At 40.0% G+C, this 15,328-nt stretch overlaps 1 protein-coding gene across 2 annotated transcripts in view; it reads left to right on the top strand.

Annotated features, from left to right (window-relative positions):
• GABRA2 (gamma-aminobutyric acid type A receptor subunit alpha2) overlaps positions 1–15,328 on the top strand; it is a 111,599-nt gene that overhangs the window by 84,191 nt on the left and 12,080 nt on the right. For both annotated transcript variants that reach the window (XM_081120479.1, XM_081120480.1), the window contains exon 9: positions 14,823–15,025. In XM_081120479.1, the coding sequence (XP_080976605.1) occupies positions 14,823–15,025 (203 nt within the window). The remainder of the gene's footprint in view (positions 1–14,822; positions 15,026–15,328) is intronic.

Genomic DNA, 15,328 nt, shown 5'->3' with positions numbered 1-15,328 from the left:
AAGACCTCTTCCAGCTCTCTGTTTAACATAAATTAGCTTTTCCCAGAAGTCCCTCCCAATAATATCTACTTATATAGCATCAGTCAAGCTTGATTCCATAACCAGAAAGTCTGAGAAATTGCCATCCTGCATAAACTCAATGTTTAATATTATGGATTGATTAAATATTGGATTGTTAGCTAGTGTTTTCTACTACAATAAGAAAAATCCTTGTTTGCTATAAGGCCTTAAAATGATTAAAAGCACATATTCTGAAACCAGAGTACCTTGGTTCAAAACCTGGCTCTGCTACTATCAAATTATGTGACTTCTGACCAGTTTTTTAATCTCTCTGCACTATAGTTTCACCCCTCTGTAGAACTATGATTTAATATCTACTTTGTGAGATAGTTTTGGAAATAAAACACATTCATATACAAATAGAACACTATTCTGGCACATAGTAAATGCTTTGTAATTATTGGCTATTTTTATTAGTGTTTATTATCTAATACTTAATTCTCTTTTTCATGTCAAGAAATATGTAAAGGATGTTAAGATCTCATTTATTTTGAATAGCAGTAATTGCATTCCAAGATGGCATATTTCAGGAGTTATGAACTCTATAAACTCTAGGGAAGATATAACTGGGCAGGAACTAGCTTATTTGACCTCATATCATCAGTATTTGGTTTGTTTCAGGGAAATCAGAATCTTGTCCCTATTCCCTCCTCTGTCTAATTCCCCATAGTTCTCAATATTTAGTCCTACTCTGAGGCATTCCTTCCTCCTCACCATCATATCAAGAAAATTACTTAATACTAGAAATATCTCGTTTACAGTGCAGATGTTGAAGGAAAAACATGCTTCTTTATTTAGAAAGGTACACAGAAAATGGTCTCTGTGTACCTATTATACAAAACATACTGAGGGGGTCATAAAATTAGATAAGAAAATATTCCATTACACTTTTCCAGAAACCAGTTATCTATTGGGCGGAAAGTCCCTTAATAATGAGGCACTTACTGTAGTTTAATAAAGAGATAATCACGATCTGAAGTAATGAATATAAATTTTTTTCCCTTTTAAAATTAAACAACAAACACTATTGAGTGATTGTGACATGTTTGAAGGAATATTGTGCCAGGAATGAAGAGAGCTTCTGTTAGGTCCTGACTCCACTTCTAAATTAAGCAAGTGTGTAAATTCTCTAACCTCTAGATTTTCTCTGCAATCTACCTAACAGCGATGTTAAAAGGATCCATGAACCATGTCTTATCGGATTTCTTAAATTTTGAACATATACTTTTATTGTTTTATATGTAGAACAAATAACAAGTTGGAGTATTTCCTGAAAGCCAAGGATACTGCAGAATGTACTATGAATCCAAGGTGTGTGTGTGTGTTTCTTGAATTCAGATTCTTAGCCTGAGCTTATAATTTCCAAATCTGCAAAGTTCCAGTTACTTCTCATATTAGTATACAAGACTGTTTCTTACATGCCCTTACTTTGTCTGAACTAGCTGCTGAATCCCCTAGAGTTACCTAGAACATAAAGGAGGGTAAATAGATACATAGGTGATTTATATGATACATGTGTGTATGTATGTGTGTGTGTGTGTGTATATATATGCATGCATATCTTTTATTGCCTATATATATATATATATATATATATATATAAAATCTTGTGTGCATAATGTATAGATGCTAACAGTTTCTATTACTTTTAAAAAAAAGGGCAATTGAAAAGTCAGAAAATTTGGTGAAACAGGGACTTATATTCTTGCATGGAGACCCTGGATAGGAACTGATTAGTAGCAGTCCCCTTGGGCAAGAAATCTCTAGTTTGCCACAACCCCAGCGCCCACTGTGGCCCACCTACCTGTTTGTTTTCCCTGCCTAGTCAGTCCCTATGGACAGTGGAATTTGCAGCCTATGGATGAAGGCATTCAGAGTTAGGAAAGAGCATTCCATGAGAGCTGGGTCAAAAGGCAAAAGCAATGACTGAATGTAAAACTTACAAAAAACAGAGAGTAAAATGGTGATTGCCAGGGGCTCTGGGGATGGGAGAAATAGAGAGGCTGGGAGAAGAGCACAGGTTTTCAGTTACCAGGTGAATGAGGTCTGAGGTTCTAATGTATAACATGGTGACTATAGTTGATAACACTGTGTGATCAAAATTTGCTAAGAGAATAGAACTTAAGTGTCTTCATGGGGAAAAAAAGGTAAATACGTGAGGTGACGGGTGTGTTAATCAACTCTATGATGGGAATCCTTTCGTAATGTCTATTAATTCATCACTTTGTACACATTAAATGTATCACAACTTTGTCGATTATGCCTCAACAAAGCTGAAATAATTGAGACAGAGACAGAGAGACAGAGAGAGAGAATCAGAAAGTCACCTGGGTGCGGCTTGAGCCTGTCCAGGCTGAAGAGTTGGGGCAGCCTTAGAAGGAGACATACCTGGTTTTGACTGGAAAGAAGCGAGAGGGGGGCAGCCAGAGCGGAATGCCCGGGTGGGAGCAGGATGTGAAACCAACGGACAGAAGCCTGCACAGGGCACAACAGTCTCTGCAGAACTCATGCCAGATCCCTGTCTTCCAGGGGACATGGGCCGCGGAGTGCTAACAGGCGGCACACCTGGCACCCAGAATTGACTTTGGCACAAGGCAGCGCAGGCCGCCCGGCAAGCTGCCCGCCACCAGCCGCCTCCCCCCGCTGGCACACTCGCATCCGAGTCAGCTCCTGCCCATTAGGAGAGCTGCCGGAGCAAAATACGTAATAAGCCATGGCTAGAAAATTAGGAGGCCTTGTGAGCTCTGGACCTGGTCTAGAGGCAGATTTAGAAGTTGTGTCAGGAATGCAGGTAGCTGGTCAAGCTTAATTGGTAGGGAGGACTTATTTAGTAAAAGTGTAGCAGGAGAATTAAAAATATATGCTATTTGGGCCATGATTTTGCTTTTAGATTTTTCTGAGACATGCAAATATTACTTCAGTACAGCATGACCACTCAAGTCGCGGGGGCAGTTTACCCAGTCTCATTTCCTACACGGAAATCCACGTAGTCACAGTGATGAGAAAAAACAATTAAATAGCTTTTGTTGAGCACCTTCTATGCATCATATACTGTGTGGGCACTTCAGATTTACTCGTTAAATTCTGAGGAAAAAAGTCCCCAGTTAGCACAGTCTAAGTATCTCCTCTTTTCAGACAAGAACATGAAAACCCAGAGCTGTTGAGAAGCTAATCCATTGTCACAGAACAGGTCAGTAAAATGACCTTGACCTTACAACGCTCCAGCTGTAATTGTTTCACTTTTTATATTGCACCATTGTGCCATCAAACTTCTATTTCCTTTTTTTTCCCCTTTTGGAGCCTGAAGTCAGAAATATCCTGGGTAATTTTTGTTTGCGAGTCAAGCTTACCAAGCATAGACCAGAACTGGAGGTAAAGGTTCAGATTTGAATTCTCCTTAACTGTTAGTATCAGCAGTTGCTTACGGAAATACTTCAAATTCTTTGCTCAATTCTTGGTTCAAAAGTTGATACTGTCAGATAGATTATGGTACAGCAGCTAATCCATTAAATGGCTTTTCAAAGTTCAGTCCTGCCCAGGTGCCATATTCTGCATTTTTAAGGTGAATTAACCTACTTAATACAGGTCTTTAAAAGTATAGCTACTTATAATAGGATGACCTTAGTCATGGAAAACTTTGGTTTAATCTGAGATGAGAACTTTGATTACTAGCATTTTTGTATAATATACTTTGCTTGAAAATCATCTGTGAAATCTTTATGACCTTATAGAATATATGAGGGAGATTACAGGTGTTTCAAGAGGGAAGGTTTTGTTGTTGTTGTTTTGTTTTAATTTTTTTGTAAATATTTTTGTTTAATTAAGCTTTGAAATAAAGTATAAATTAATAACTTTTTAACTCCAATTACATTACTGTTTATACCAGTTTAGGTTATTGAATATTTAGTTTCACTATGGCAGAATTTTGAGTGCATACTTATTCTTAGTTTTTTAACTTTCAAAAAAAATAGAATGAAAGCTGTTATTTATTTTCAAAGATGTACTAGCCTTTCAAGAAAGTTCTCTACATGGGTGACTTTTTGTGAAAAAACATCTTTAATAATGCATTATTCATCACAAATAACATAATACCTCCCCAGTTAAATCACCTCAGGGAGCGATAAGAAATCACCAAAACTATTAACATTTGAACAGTCACCCTGCATTTTATGGCAAAGCAATTATAAGACTGAAATATAAAAGGGTTTGAAAACAATGAGGAGTTTATACAGCATGTGCTTTCTCTTTTCTCCTGTTATTTTATTGTCTTACTACCATCATACCGACTATATTATTTTCTTTTAAACTCATGAAATCAGAATATTCGTTTTAGTTCAAGCTGCCTTAACAGAGTACCATAGACTGGGTGTCTTGTGGACGACAGAAGACTATTTCTCACAGTCCTGGAGGCTGGAAGTCCGAGATCAGAGTGCCAGCCTGGTGGGCTTCTGGCGAGAGCCCTCTTTCAGATTGCAGGCTGCTGACTTGTCATTGTTTCCTCACCAGGAGGAAAGACAGCCAGCTGGCTCTCTGGCTTCTTGTAAGGGCACTAATCCTATCCAGGAGGGCTTCAAGCTCATGACGCAGTCTCCTCCCAAATGTCCCACTCCCAGATACCGTCACATCAGGGATGAGATTGCAGCAGGTGAATTTTTGAAAACTTTGGTTTAACCTGAGATGAAGAACTTGATCACTAGCATTTTTGGATAATACACATGCAATCCATTGCAGTTACTGTACCATTTGGCAGTTGCATCAGGTTGTACCTTTTTGGGTCATAGAGCATTGGTATAGGGGTCCCGCAGAGATAGCCCTGGTAGGCTGTATTTACAATTTTTAGATCCAGCCTTAATTGAGAACTTCCGCCTCATTCCAATTTCAATTGGGATTAGATGTGAATCATACCAGATTTCTTGGAAGTCACTTCTCAAATGTAATAACTGATGACTGATGGATATTTCTTACAAAAGATTAGTCTTAAGTCATAATGACACGGATGCATCCATTTGATAGAACCAGGCTATCAAATTATGCCTATTTTAAAGAGTTGAATTAAATCCTTTTAGAAACCTGGGAACAGAGTAGTTCAGACTGGGCCAAAATGAAATGAAAATGATGGGTTTAATAAGACCAGAAATGTGTGTATCCACACTAAAAAGATTTCAGGCTTTCCTGGAACAGTGGAAGAATAGAGGGGAGTAGGGCTCAAAGCTTTCCTTTCTCTTTCCTTGTGAGGCAATTAAATAATTTCTGAAGGTAGGAAATGAATAACTGAAATAAAATAGCCCAAGTCTTTCTAGGTAGCCATGTAAGCAGTACAATCCCTGTGTCCTTTGATTTTTCTCAAACCACCACTAGATGGGACTCGTGCATCCTTGGTTTGGATTCTTAGCTTTTTTATCATCACTTTGGGGGCCTAATGTACTCAGGAGTAACAGGGGAGCCACAGCGGTCTTGGCAGGTTCTACATAGCTCATTTGCATGTATTATTTAATGGTCAGGTATTATCATTCCCGTCTTGGAGAGACACCACTGGGGCTCAGAGAGACAGAGGGAGAGAAGGGAAAATTTAACATTTGTTGGGCAATTTATCCTTCCAACAAACCTGAAGAAATATCATTTCTGTTTTTGCAGATGAGGAACTTAGCAAGGGGGGAAGCTGCTGTGTCAGAAGCAGAGTCTAAATCCTTGCTTGACTTTAGTGTAGAACTCTCACTATGCATAGCCACTTCTCAAGCAATTTGAACACTTTAATGAATGATATAAATTTATTTTTTTTATTTCTCTCCTGAGGATATTTTCTCCATTGCTTTTCAGAGAGAGAGAGAGATCGATGTGAGAGAGACACATCGATTGGTTGCTACCGCACACGCCCCGACTGTGGCCTGGGATCGAGCCTGCAACTGAGGTACATGCCCTTGGCCGGAATCGAACCCGGGACCCTTCAGTCCGAGGGCTGACACTCCAACCACCGAGCCAAACCGGCCAGAGCTGCGTGATACAAATTTAAAACTACTACGTTTTTAAGGGCCACATCAGTAAAATTCAAGAGTTAGATTCATGACAGTGAAAAAACACATGATATGGACACGCAGTTGGCACTGAGAGGGAATACCATCTATAGACTGAGCAGTATAATTTAGCAAAGAAAGTAGACTGAGGCAGCCTGCATGGATTCATATCCCATCTCTACGCTTTGAGATCAGTGTGATCTTCAGTCAGGTGCCCAAAATCACTTAGCCTCAGTTTCCTTGTCTGTAAATGAGGGTGATAACAGTATCTAACTCACCGGGTTGTTATGTGGACTAAACACATTAATATATGGAGAGCTCTTATAACAGAATATGGCATCGAGTAGGCGCTCCTTAGTGGTACTTTCTATTGTAGTATCTGGGGTAATGTAAGAATATATGAGATTTATGTGCAAAAAGCATCAATTTATACAATGTTTACATCACATTTATATTGCGGTGTTGCTATTAAACCTCTGTTTCATTCTAAAGCTTACTAGATTCTTAACTTGCACATTCGTTCATATAGAACCTGTGAATATGGTCCATCGGTGTTACTTTTCAGTTTTTGAAATCAGTCCTCTCATTTGGTGAACCAACAGGTAATGAGTATTCACTTTTGCCAGAATCTAAGGAGGTGGCAGCATTTTAAAAAAGTGTGATGAGCCCCGTGCCCACGAGCTGCTCAGAGTGTGGAGGAGTGAGAGACATGTAGACAAATAAGTGAAACAGAGGATCATAGATGCCGGGAGAGAAATATTCCAAAGTGGGCTAAGGGCAAACGAGGGAGGAAGTCAGAGAGGCCCAAAGGGGAGACGTGTCAAGTCCAGCCTAGCAAATGAGCACAGTGGAAAAGGCCATGTCCTAAACTGAGGACACGCAATTATCAAAAGCAACGTGGAGCATATGGAGAGCAGCAAATTACTGCGCAGTGCATCTCAGGTGTGCGGCTCGCTTATACGTAAGGCTGGCTAGAAAGAGGCCACTTCATGTACAGGCTCATATCCCATGCTAAAGCCATGGAAACGGCTTGAAGGGTGCCTTAGCTGGAGGGTAAAATGGATGCATTTGAGTGTGGGGCAGACTATCATGGAGAATATTATATAAATAGTTTGAAATGCTATGAGTGATATAGAGTAACTAGTTAAGAGATAATTGGCATCATCCAGGTATGAAATAACGAAGGCCTGACATAAGTCAGTGAATACTGGTGGAGAGGGAGTAACAGATTCGAGAATATGCAGGCCATGGTGAGTTTGAACTGGAGAGAAATGTAGACACTGCAGAATACTCCTAGATTTCTAACCAAGTGCCTAGGGAAATGTGATTTTATTACCTACAATAGAGAATCATGGAAGACATAATAGGGTTTGCTTTAGACTATGGATTGAGTTGTGAATGTTTAAAATTTGAGATTTCTATGGAACTCATCTCTGATTACTGTAAAAGGCTTCTCTGGTTCCCCTGTCCCTAATTCTATCTTCCCTTGTCCCATTCTACATAGTATGGCAAAAGTGATCTTTTAAAAACTCAAATCTAGTTGTATAACCCCCTTATGCATAAAACCTTTCCATGGCTCTACATTGCATGAGGCCTCCTCAGCCTAACCCATCGTGAGTCCGCCTTTTGCTATATTAACCTACACCAGACCTAGGAACATGTTGTATTCTTCATTGCACGTATTCCCATGACTCTTCAGATCACCGTTCATATATCACTTCCTCTGGGAAACCTTCTCTGACTCTAAGATCTTGGATAGGTAACCTTTGGGTAGTCTTGGAGCACCCATACTTTCTTCAGCACTTACTGCACTGTCTGGGTAACTTGCTTATTCGTTATCTATATGTCTATATGTTTTAGAAGGTTATATTCTCGCCGAGCACATGATTCTTGTTTTTTATATACTCATGTCTGACAAAGTGGCAGACAAATAGTAGACTGGATGTGTTTTTAATGAAAATAGAAAGAATGTCATAGGAGGCTCAATAAATTTTTTTGAGCCCATGTGGAGAGTTCCAGAAGATGGCCAGGTATTTGTCACTGGAGCTCATCATTCGATGCGTTCTTGAGGAACCTTCATCATGTGGGAGTAAATGATATTGTCAAGAGAGAGCAGTAAAGTAGGAAGAGTCGGAGAGCAGAACGTTCCTTTGTGCGATGTGAAAAGTCAAGGAAGCGGTGGTGAAGGACAGCCTACCTCCTTCACAAAAGGGAGCAAAAGAATGGTCCGAAGCGAATGTGCACAGCACGGTAGTAGCTATAGAATCTCTCTTTAGACATCAAATTGCGTGCTGTGTCTTTAAGCTGTGTTTGCACAGAAAGCACATTGGGATGGTTTGCAGGAGGCCAGTGTATGTATGTTTTGTTTTGTTTATTAGGTAGTTTGATATTTTAGAGGGTAAGTGTAATGCATGATTTTCTTCTTGTCTGAAATTTTCAACCAATTTACAGTCTGTGCCTGGACATTCCCAGGCCTCCCTATACCAGGGATGGTTAGTTGTCTCCTAATAACATACAGAATAAGGGACGTCTTGATTCTACATGTACATCAAATCAAGGCTACATTTCTCTGCCTCCCTTATTGCTATATATGACTGTATGTCTAAGTTTCCAAAGACATGGTTTTCAGTTTGTAGCCTTCAGCTCAGGAAAATGCCCTTAAAAGTGAAGGAATGTGTCTCTCCTTCTCTCCCCCACCGCCTTTTTTTGTTTGCTGGAATGCAGACCAAGTGTTAGTAAGCCGTGATGAACCCCAAGAACACAGACAATGCTTTAAAAATGGCAGAGAAATAAGAAAGAGGAAGCCTAGGTCTCTGATAACAAGACCATCCTACTCTGGATGTCTTATGCCACAACTATTAAATGAGAGGGGGTAAAAATACTTTCATTAAATCTTACCTGCTTTCCTACTGCTTATTGAGAAGAGTCTTTAGTTGGTGCTTAGCTTAATACCTTTTCTATGACATACTTTTATTTTACTATAACTTTATTATATATGTAATATTATGTGTTTTTTAATTAAAATTTTTTAATGTTGACATTATTGTAGACTTCCCCATTCCCCCTCTTTTGCCCACCTCCACCTTCCCCCCTTCCCCGCTTTTGGCCTTCACCACACTATTGCCCATGTCCATGGGGTATGCATATACGTTTTTTAGCTAATCTGTTCACTTTCACCACCCCGCCACCCCACCCCTCTCCCCTCTGGCTCCTGCCAGTCTGTTCCACGTATCCATGCTTCCAGTTCCATTTTGTAAGTCAGTTTATTTTGTTCATTAGATTCCACATATAAGTGAGATCATATGGTATTTGTGTTTCTCTGACTGGCTTACCATATATAGTGTACATACTGTATACACACTATTTTTATATATGTATGTATGTGTGTATATATGTATATATAAAATATTGCATATATAATATTTTGAATAGGGCACATAAAATATTTACCTAGAAACTGTTGGAATGATCATACATCTCTCTATCCCCAAATCCTCCAAGGTAAGGCACCCATTTTCCTGCTCCTTGAATTTTGAGAAAATAGCTCTCAGGCTATTTTTGTGGATTTGTGTATTTATCCCCAAACACATGCAAATGTATCCATTCATTTCTGTGTCTGTATCTATACAGATAAGTGCATCTGCTTTAAAAATACATTTATTCCTTATTGAATTCAAAAATATATGCCAGGCAGTATACAAGGCCTTACAGAAATGAGGTAAACAAAAAAGATAGGACCCCCACCCTAAGAGAGGCTGCAGTCTGTTTGAGGAGATCGGTAAGGAATGTGCAGGGCGCTCTCTGATGGCGTGGAAGGGTCTCTCGCTCCGGATTTGGAGTATTAACTGGTCCTCACAGCTTGAGGCTCCACCACCAATTCCCCAGAGTTTCTGAATATTCATGTGCTTATATGTGTAAGTACTTCACATTCCTATTCATTGCAAATACGTTTCAGTCTACATCCATGAAAGTGCTTAACATTTTACTAATTTAATAGCTAGTGTGCATAGATGTTAAATTTGTGTCAGTAACGTTATTGGATGAATTTTCTTCTTTCAATCTTAAGCAGTATGATTTTCCTTATGCTTGCGGTGAAAGCATTAAGAAATCTGGCCCATATTTATAGGTCATGTTATTGCCAAAATATAACCAAGATGGTGAGAAAAATAAATTAAGAAAGCTGACTGAGTAAATCAAGTACATATCAATTAAAATCTTGGTGATTTTAAATTTTCCTGTTCAAGTTATTTTAAAATGATGTAGATACAATATTATAACAATACTCTAACACCATATAATAATTCATTGCAATTTATTTTCATATGCATTCAGAGTTCCTGTTCTAAGATTCAGTAAGCAGAAACACTGAACTATTAGAGCATCTGTGTTTCAAATTTAATTATTCTGGCCAAATTCAGAGATTTGTGGATTTGCCTTGTTGGCTATCAGTCATCTGTTGATATCAATTTACTCTTTACTTCCAGAAGGTTGCCTATATTATATTGATTCATTGCTTTGGTAAATATTACCTCATTTTTTTTTGTCATCTGTCAAACTTAATTACCCAGAACACAACCAGGAACCCAAGGAGAAGAAAAAAATAGACATCTGACTGGTAAAATAGGATGTTATAAAAAAATCATGTATGGCCCAGCCAGGTGTGGCTCAGCAGTTGAGTGTTAACCTAGGATCCAGGCGATCGGGGTTCGATTCCTGGTCAGAGCACATGCCCAGGTTGCGGGCTCGATCCCCAGTTGGGGGTGTGCAGGAGGCAACCGATCAATGACTCTCTCATCATTGATGTTTCTCTCTCTCTCCCTCTCCTTTCCTCTCTCTGAAATCAATAAAGATATATTAAATAAAAAAAAAAATCATGTATGAAAATAAAGGCACTAAGCTTCAGGTTTCAGAGCTGACATTGAAGAGCTTGCAAGTTGTCACTCCCATCCCCACAACAAGAAAAAGCTGAACAAAATGAGTATTAAAGACCCTTAGTGCATTCGCAAAAGGATCGAGGTGACAGGCAGACCACCATCCCAAATTGTGCGGTGGCAGGCACATTCAGAGCGACACAGCTAAGACTTTTTTCACTTGGAAGTGGGGCTGCTGAAGCATCATACTGGTAGAGGCACTTGCGTGGTCATTTTGGCGAATTCCTGGAAACTGAGAGTCTTCTACTGTGAAAGTGAGACACTCCTAAGGCCTCCCCCTCTGGCCTCATCTGCCATGAAACCCTTGTCTGCTGCCTTCCCACCTTGCAAGCCTCCTTCTGCTCCTCTTAAATGCCACCTTTCCCCATGTCCCTGGGCTTCTGTGCATGCTCTTTTCTAAGTTCAGTTATTTCCTCTTGCCTGGTGACCTTTGTAACTTTCCCCTTATTTCCTGAGGGAAGCCTGACCCAACCTCGAAGTCTGTAGATCACCTGATTATAGTTCATCATCAACTGCCCAGTTGTGATGTTAGTTTACATGGTGCTTTTTTTAAAAAAGAATATGTCTTATTTGGTTTTGCTCACATTCCATTCACAGTACCACAGTGCCCAGCACAAAACGGGGACTGAATGCATGCTTGCTTTATCAATGAAGGAGTGGAGTCCGTGCAGTTATCCTGCTATCTCAGTGGTTATCAATTACAGATTACTGGGGAGTAGTTTCAATAAATATTCAATAATTCATTAAAAAACTCTTTAATGGCCTCTTACCTACTACTAGGCACCCTTTTACAATTTGAGGAGATGACACCCAGGCTCTAATCCATATAGCTGACTGAGGTATACAGTCATGTAAACCAACAGAAAATTAAAAATGGACATGATCTTGCCCTGGCCGGTGAGCAGTGGTTAGCGTGTCGGGCCCACATACCAAAAAGGCGGGAGGCTCAATTCCCCATAAATGGCATGTGCCTGGGTTGCAGGTTGATTCCTGGCCCTGGTCGGGGCACATGCAGGAGGCAGGCAATCGATGTGTCTCTCTCCCTCCCTCCCCCTCCCTCCCTCCCTCCCGCCCTCCCTCCCTCCCTCCCTCCCTCTCCTCTCTCCCTTCCACCCTCTAAATACCAGTGGAGAAAACATCTATCCTCAGGTGGGGATTAACAAGAACAGAAAGCGATGGACATGACTAGTGGAGGCGTGCGTAGGCCCAGGTCTTAGGGGCCTTTAGGTTGAGATCCTGCAGAAGGAACAAGCTGGGCCGTGCGCGCCACGGCGTTAGGGGACTGCGGCCCTCGGGGGCAGGAACCTTAACTGGTTTGTCATTGATGTGTTGCCGGTGCCTACACGTGTCCCTGGCAGTTAGTGAGTACTCAGTAATTTATTAAGAAAGGGAATCGGAGTGAGCTCAATAAAAAAGAGGGCTGAGTGACAAGGAGAACATTGTAGGCAGAGGAAACTGTGTTGCCCAGACCGACAGATAATACACGTCGCGCAACTTTAACCTGGCACGTGAAAACGACGTCCCTTAGATTGTAGGGGCTTTTCCCCGACAAAAGGACTCGGGAACAAGAATTTGGGGAAAGGGATAGGAGTTTTTGCTGTATTAAAATCCATGACCTACTCAGGTAAGCAAACAGAAAAAAAATTGTACGCCCTCATAGTATTGTCCACACTGTAGTTAACCTTTCAAACATTTACTTCTAGATCATCATAGTTTCTAAAGTCTCACAAATTTTAAATTAGTGGAGTTTGAGTTGATTAGGTTTTGTTACCAAGATATGTTATCCAAGTTCTAATTTCTGTCTCTAACACGTAGATGTTTCATCGTTTTTATCATTCAGACGCAGTACAGTTATGAATTAAAGCCACACCCTTAAAAATAAAGTAAAATAAAATTGCCACCTTTCATAATGCAGCTGTACTGTATTTGTAAATGTTATTTTATCATTGTTGTTATTATTAATATTGATATTTGGAAGGAAGGTATTATTTCTTTGTCCTTTGGGCTGAAGGGGGACAAACCCCCACAATTATTAGAATGCCTGTTGCTTCTGCCATTTCTAGCAGTAACCAGCAGGTGGTATCAAACAGTTTCCCATTTCTGTTCTGTTGCAGTGTTTGTGTCTGTCTGAGACTGCTCCTTCCTAACCTGCACCCCACACCCCAGTCACAGATATTCCCACACAGCATTTCATGGGGATAAAGGACTAAAGGAGGATTTTATTATTATTATTTTAATTTAAATCTGTTTTGACTTTGCTTTCAGGGTGATATGTTTTTCTCGCACATGCACTGAGGTTTTTTTTCAAAATAGAGACACTGTTTTATATGCAGTAACTCATTGTTGCTCTAACACCACCGTGGAAATCACTATTCATAATCTCCACTTTACAAACGAGGAAACTGGTGCAAAGAGGCTGGGGAATTTCCCAAGTTCACAAAATTAGAACTTGGGTGTCTGGCCGTGGTGTCCACAGTGTGTCTCTGTGCTGAAATTACTTCCCCTCATCTGATTTTCATCCAACACCTGTCATTCCTTTACTTTGACACTATTTGTTTGGCTACCATGAGTTGAGGTTTTTGCCACCTACACCTTGAAATAAGAAACACTACATAGAATAACACCAGAATATAAAAGAGCTACGTGTTAGATATTGTCCGTGCATGGGGAATGGCTGCATATGTGCAGATTATTTTAGTGCTAAAAGGATTTTTAGATTCTTTCCTTTTATTTAACTGAAAAAGAGACTTAAGCCTCCCCAAAAAGCACTGAGTTATAGCAGTCCCACAGAGGCGGTAAGGGAAGAAACACCCTGTTAAAGAAATGCTTGGGGAATATACGTGATGGAGGCCCTTCCAGGTATAGGAAAGTGCCCTTTGCTGAAAGTGCCCGCTGGTGGGAGACGGGCATGCTCAGGGTTTGTGAGCTTTGCGGGTAAATGCGCCTCCCTAGCTAACGCCCGGCCCCATCTGCAGTGCAGTGGGGCGAGGCCGGCTGAGCCCGCAGTCGGAAGAGCTGGCCTCTAGCTTACCTTTCCAATGGGAAGGGGAAAGAATTTATAGTCAGTGTTAACAATTTCATTGTCCAGTTTCTAAAATCAAGTAAAAAATGTATAAAAGTTAAAGATGGGGGAGATTGGAGATTCATACTGAAAGTGTTGTGATGTTTTATTAGCTTAAGTGACCGCCAACGGTGCACGAGGGGTGCTAGGTTATTTTTTCAACCAAAAGAAACATAAAATAGTCTTTCAATGTAGTGATTTACAATTTAGAAGGTTTTGCTTTAGTTGTTTTATTTTCCATAGATTTTAAAATTCATTATGAGGGAAATTATGTCCTTATGATGCTAAGCAACCAAGAATTACCTTCATACTTGGAATGAAGTTCTTAATTGTAGTCCTGTTGGAACCATTGGTGAGGTGGATTGGTCCATTGCCTACCATGATTCAAATAAATGATCAACAAATTAATGTGGGACTTTATGTGGGATTAAAAAAAATAATGTTAATGGGCAATAGGTCGATTTAAAGTGCAGACTTTTCCTCCTAGGAAATTCTACTTCAGTCTCTCCAGTCTTTTTACCCTCAAGTGTACTGAAGAAGCAAATAGAGGGACTCATACAACCAAATTGAAAACTGGAAGCATTTCAGGGTCATCTCTTCCAGTAGTTTTCTGTCGTTGTTGTTTGTTTTATTTTATTTTATATTTTTTAGTGGAAAAACGTGGCCCTGAAATTTGCTTCTGAAAATAACAACTACTAATTCCAATGCTGTCCTGCTGGGATCTGTTGATGTTTTTGGTTCCCGTTTGTTCTTCCGCAGGTGTAACGACTGTTCTAACAATGACAACTCTAAGCATCAGTGCTCGGAATTCTCTCCCCAAAGTGGCTTACGCAACTGCTATGGATTGGTTTATTGCAGTTTGTTACGCATTTGTGTTCTCTGCCCTAATTGAGTTTGCAACTGTTAATTACTTCACCAAAAGAGGATGGGCTTGGGATGGGAAGAGTGTAGTGAATGACAAGGTAAGTGAGAACTTCCTTCTCACCATGATTAAGAGAACCCCTGGAAGGTATAGCTTATATGTATGAGTCATACAGGTTTCTTTTAAAGTGTGCTCTTGCCTGAAACCCTTTAGGGGTGTTTCTAGTCATGAGACTTCTGTTAGAACCTTTCCCTAGCATCTGGTGAGCTCTGACTCTGTGTCAGGAACTGTGCTGTGTTTTTTACATATGCTCTGTCATATAATCTTCATATCAACTTTATAAATAGTCTATTTTTAATTCTTTCTTCTTTTTCTGATGAAGAAGCTGGGGCTTAGTGAAGTT

This window comes from Miniopterus schreibersii, assembly GCF_964146895.1.
Source record: "Miniopterus schreibersii genome assembly, chromosome: 1".
NCBI lineage: Eukaryota > Metazoa > Chordata > Mammalia > Chiroptera > Miniopteridae > Miniopterus > Miniopterus schreibersii.
Note: the sequence above shows the minus strand (reverse complement) of the source record. Positions and strands in the feature narration are given on the sequence as shown.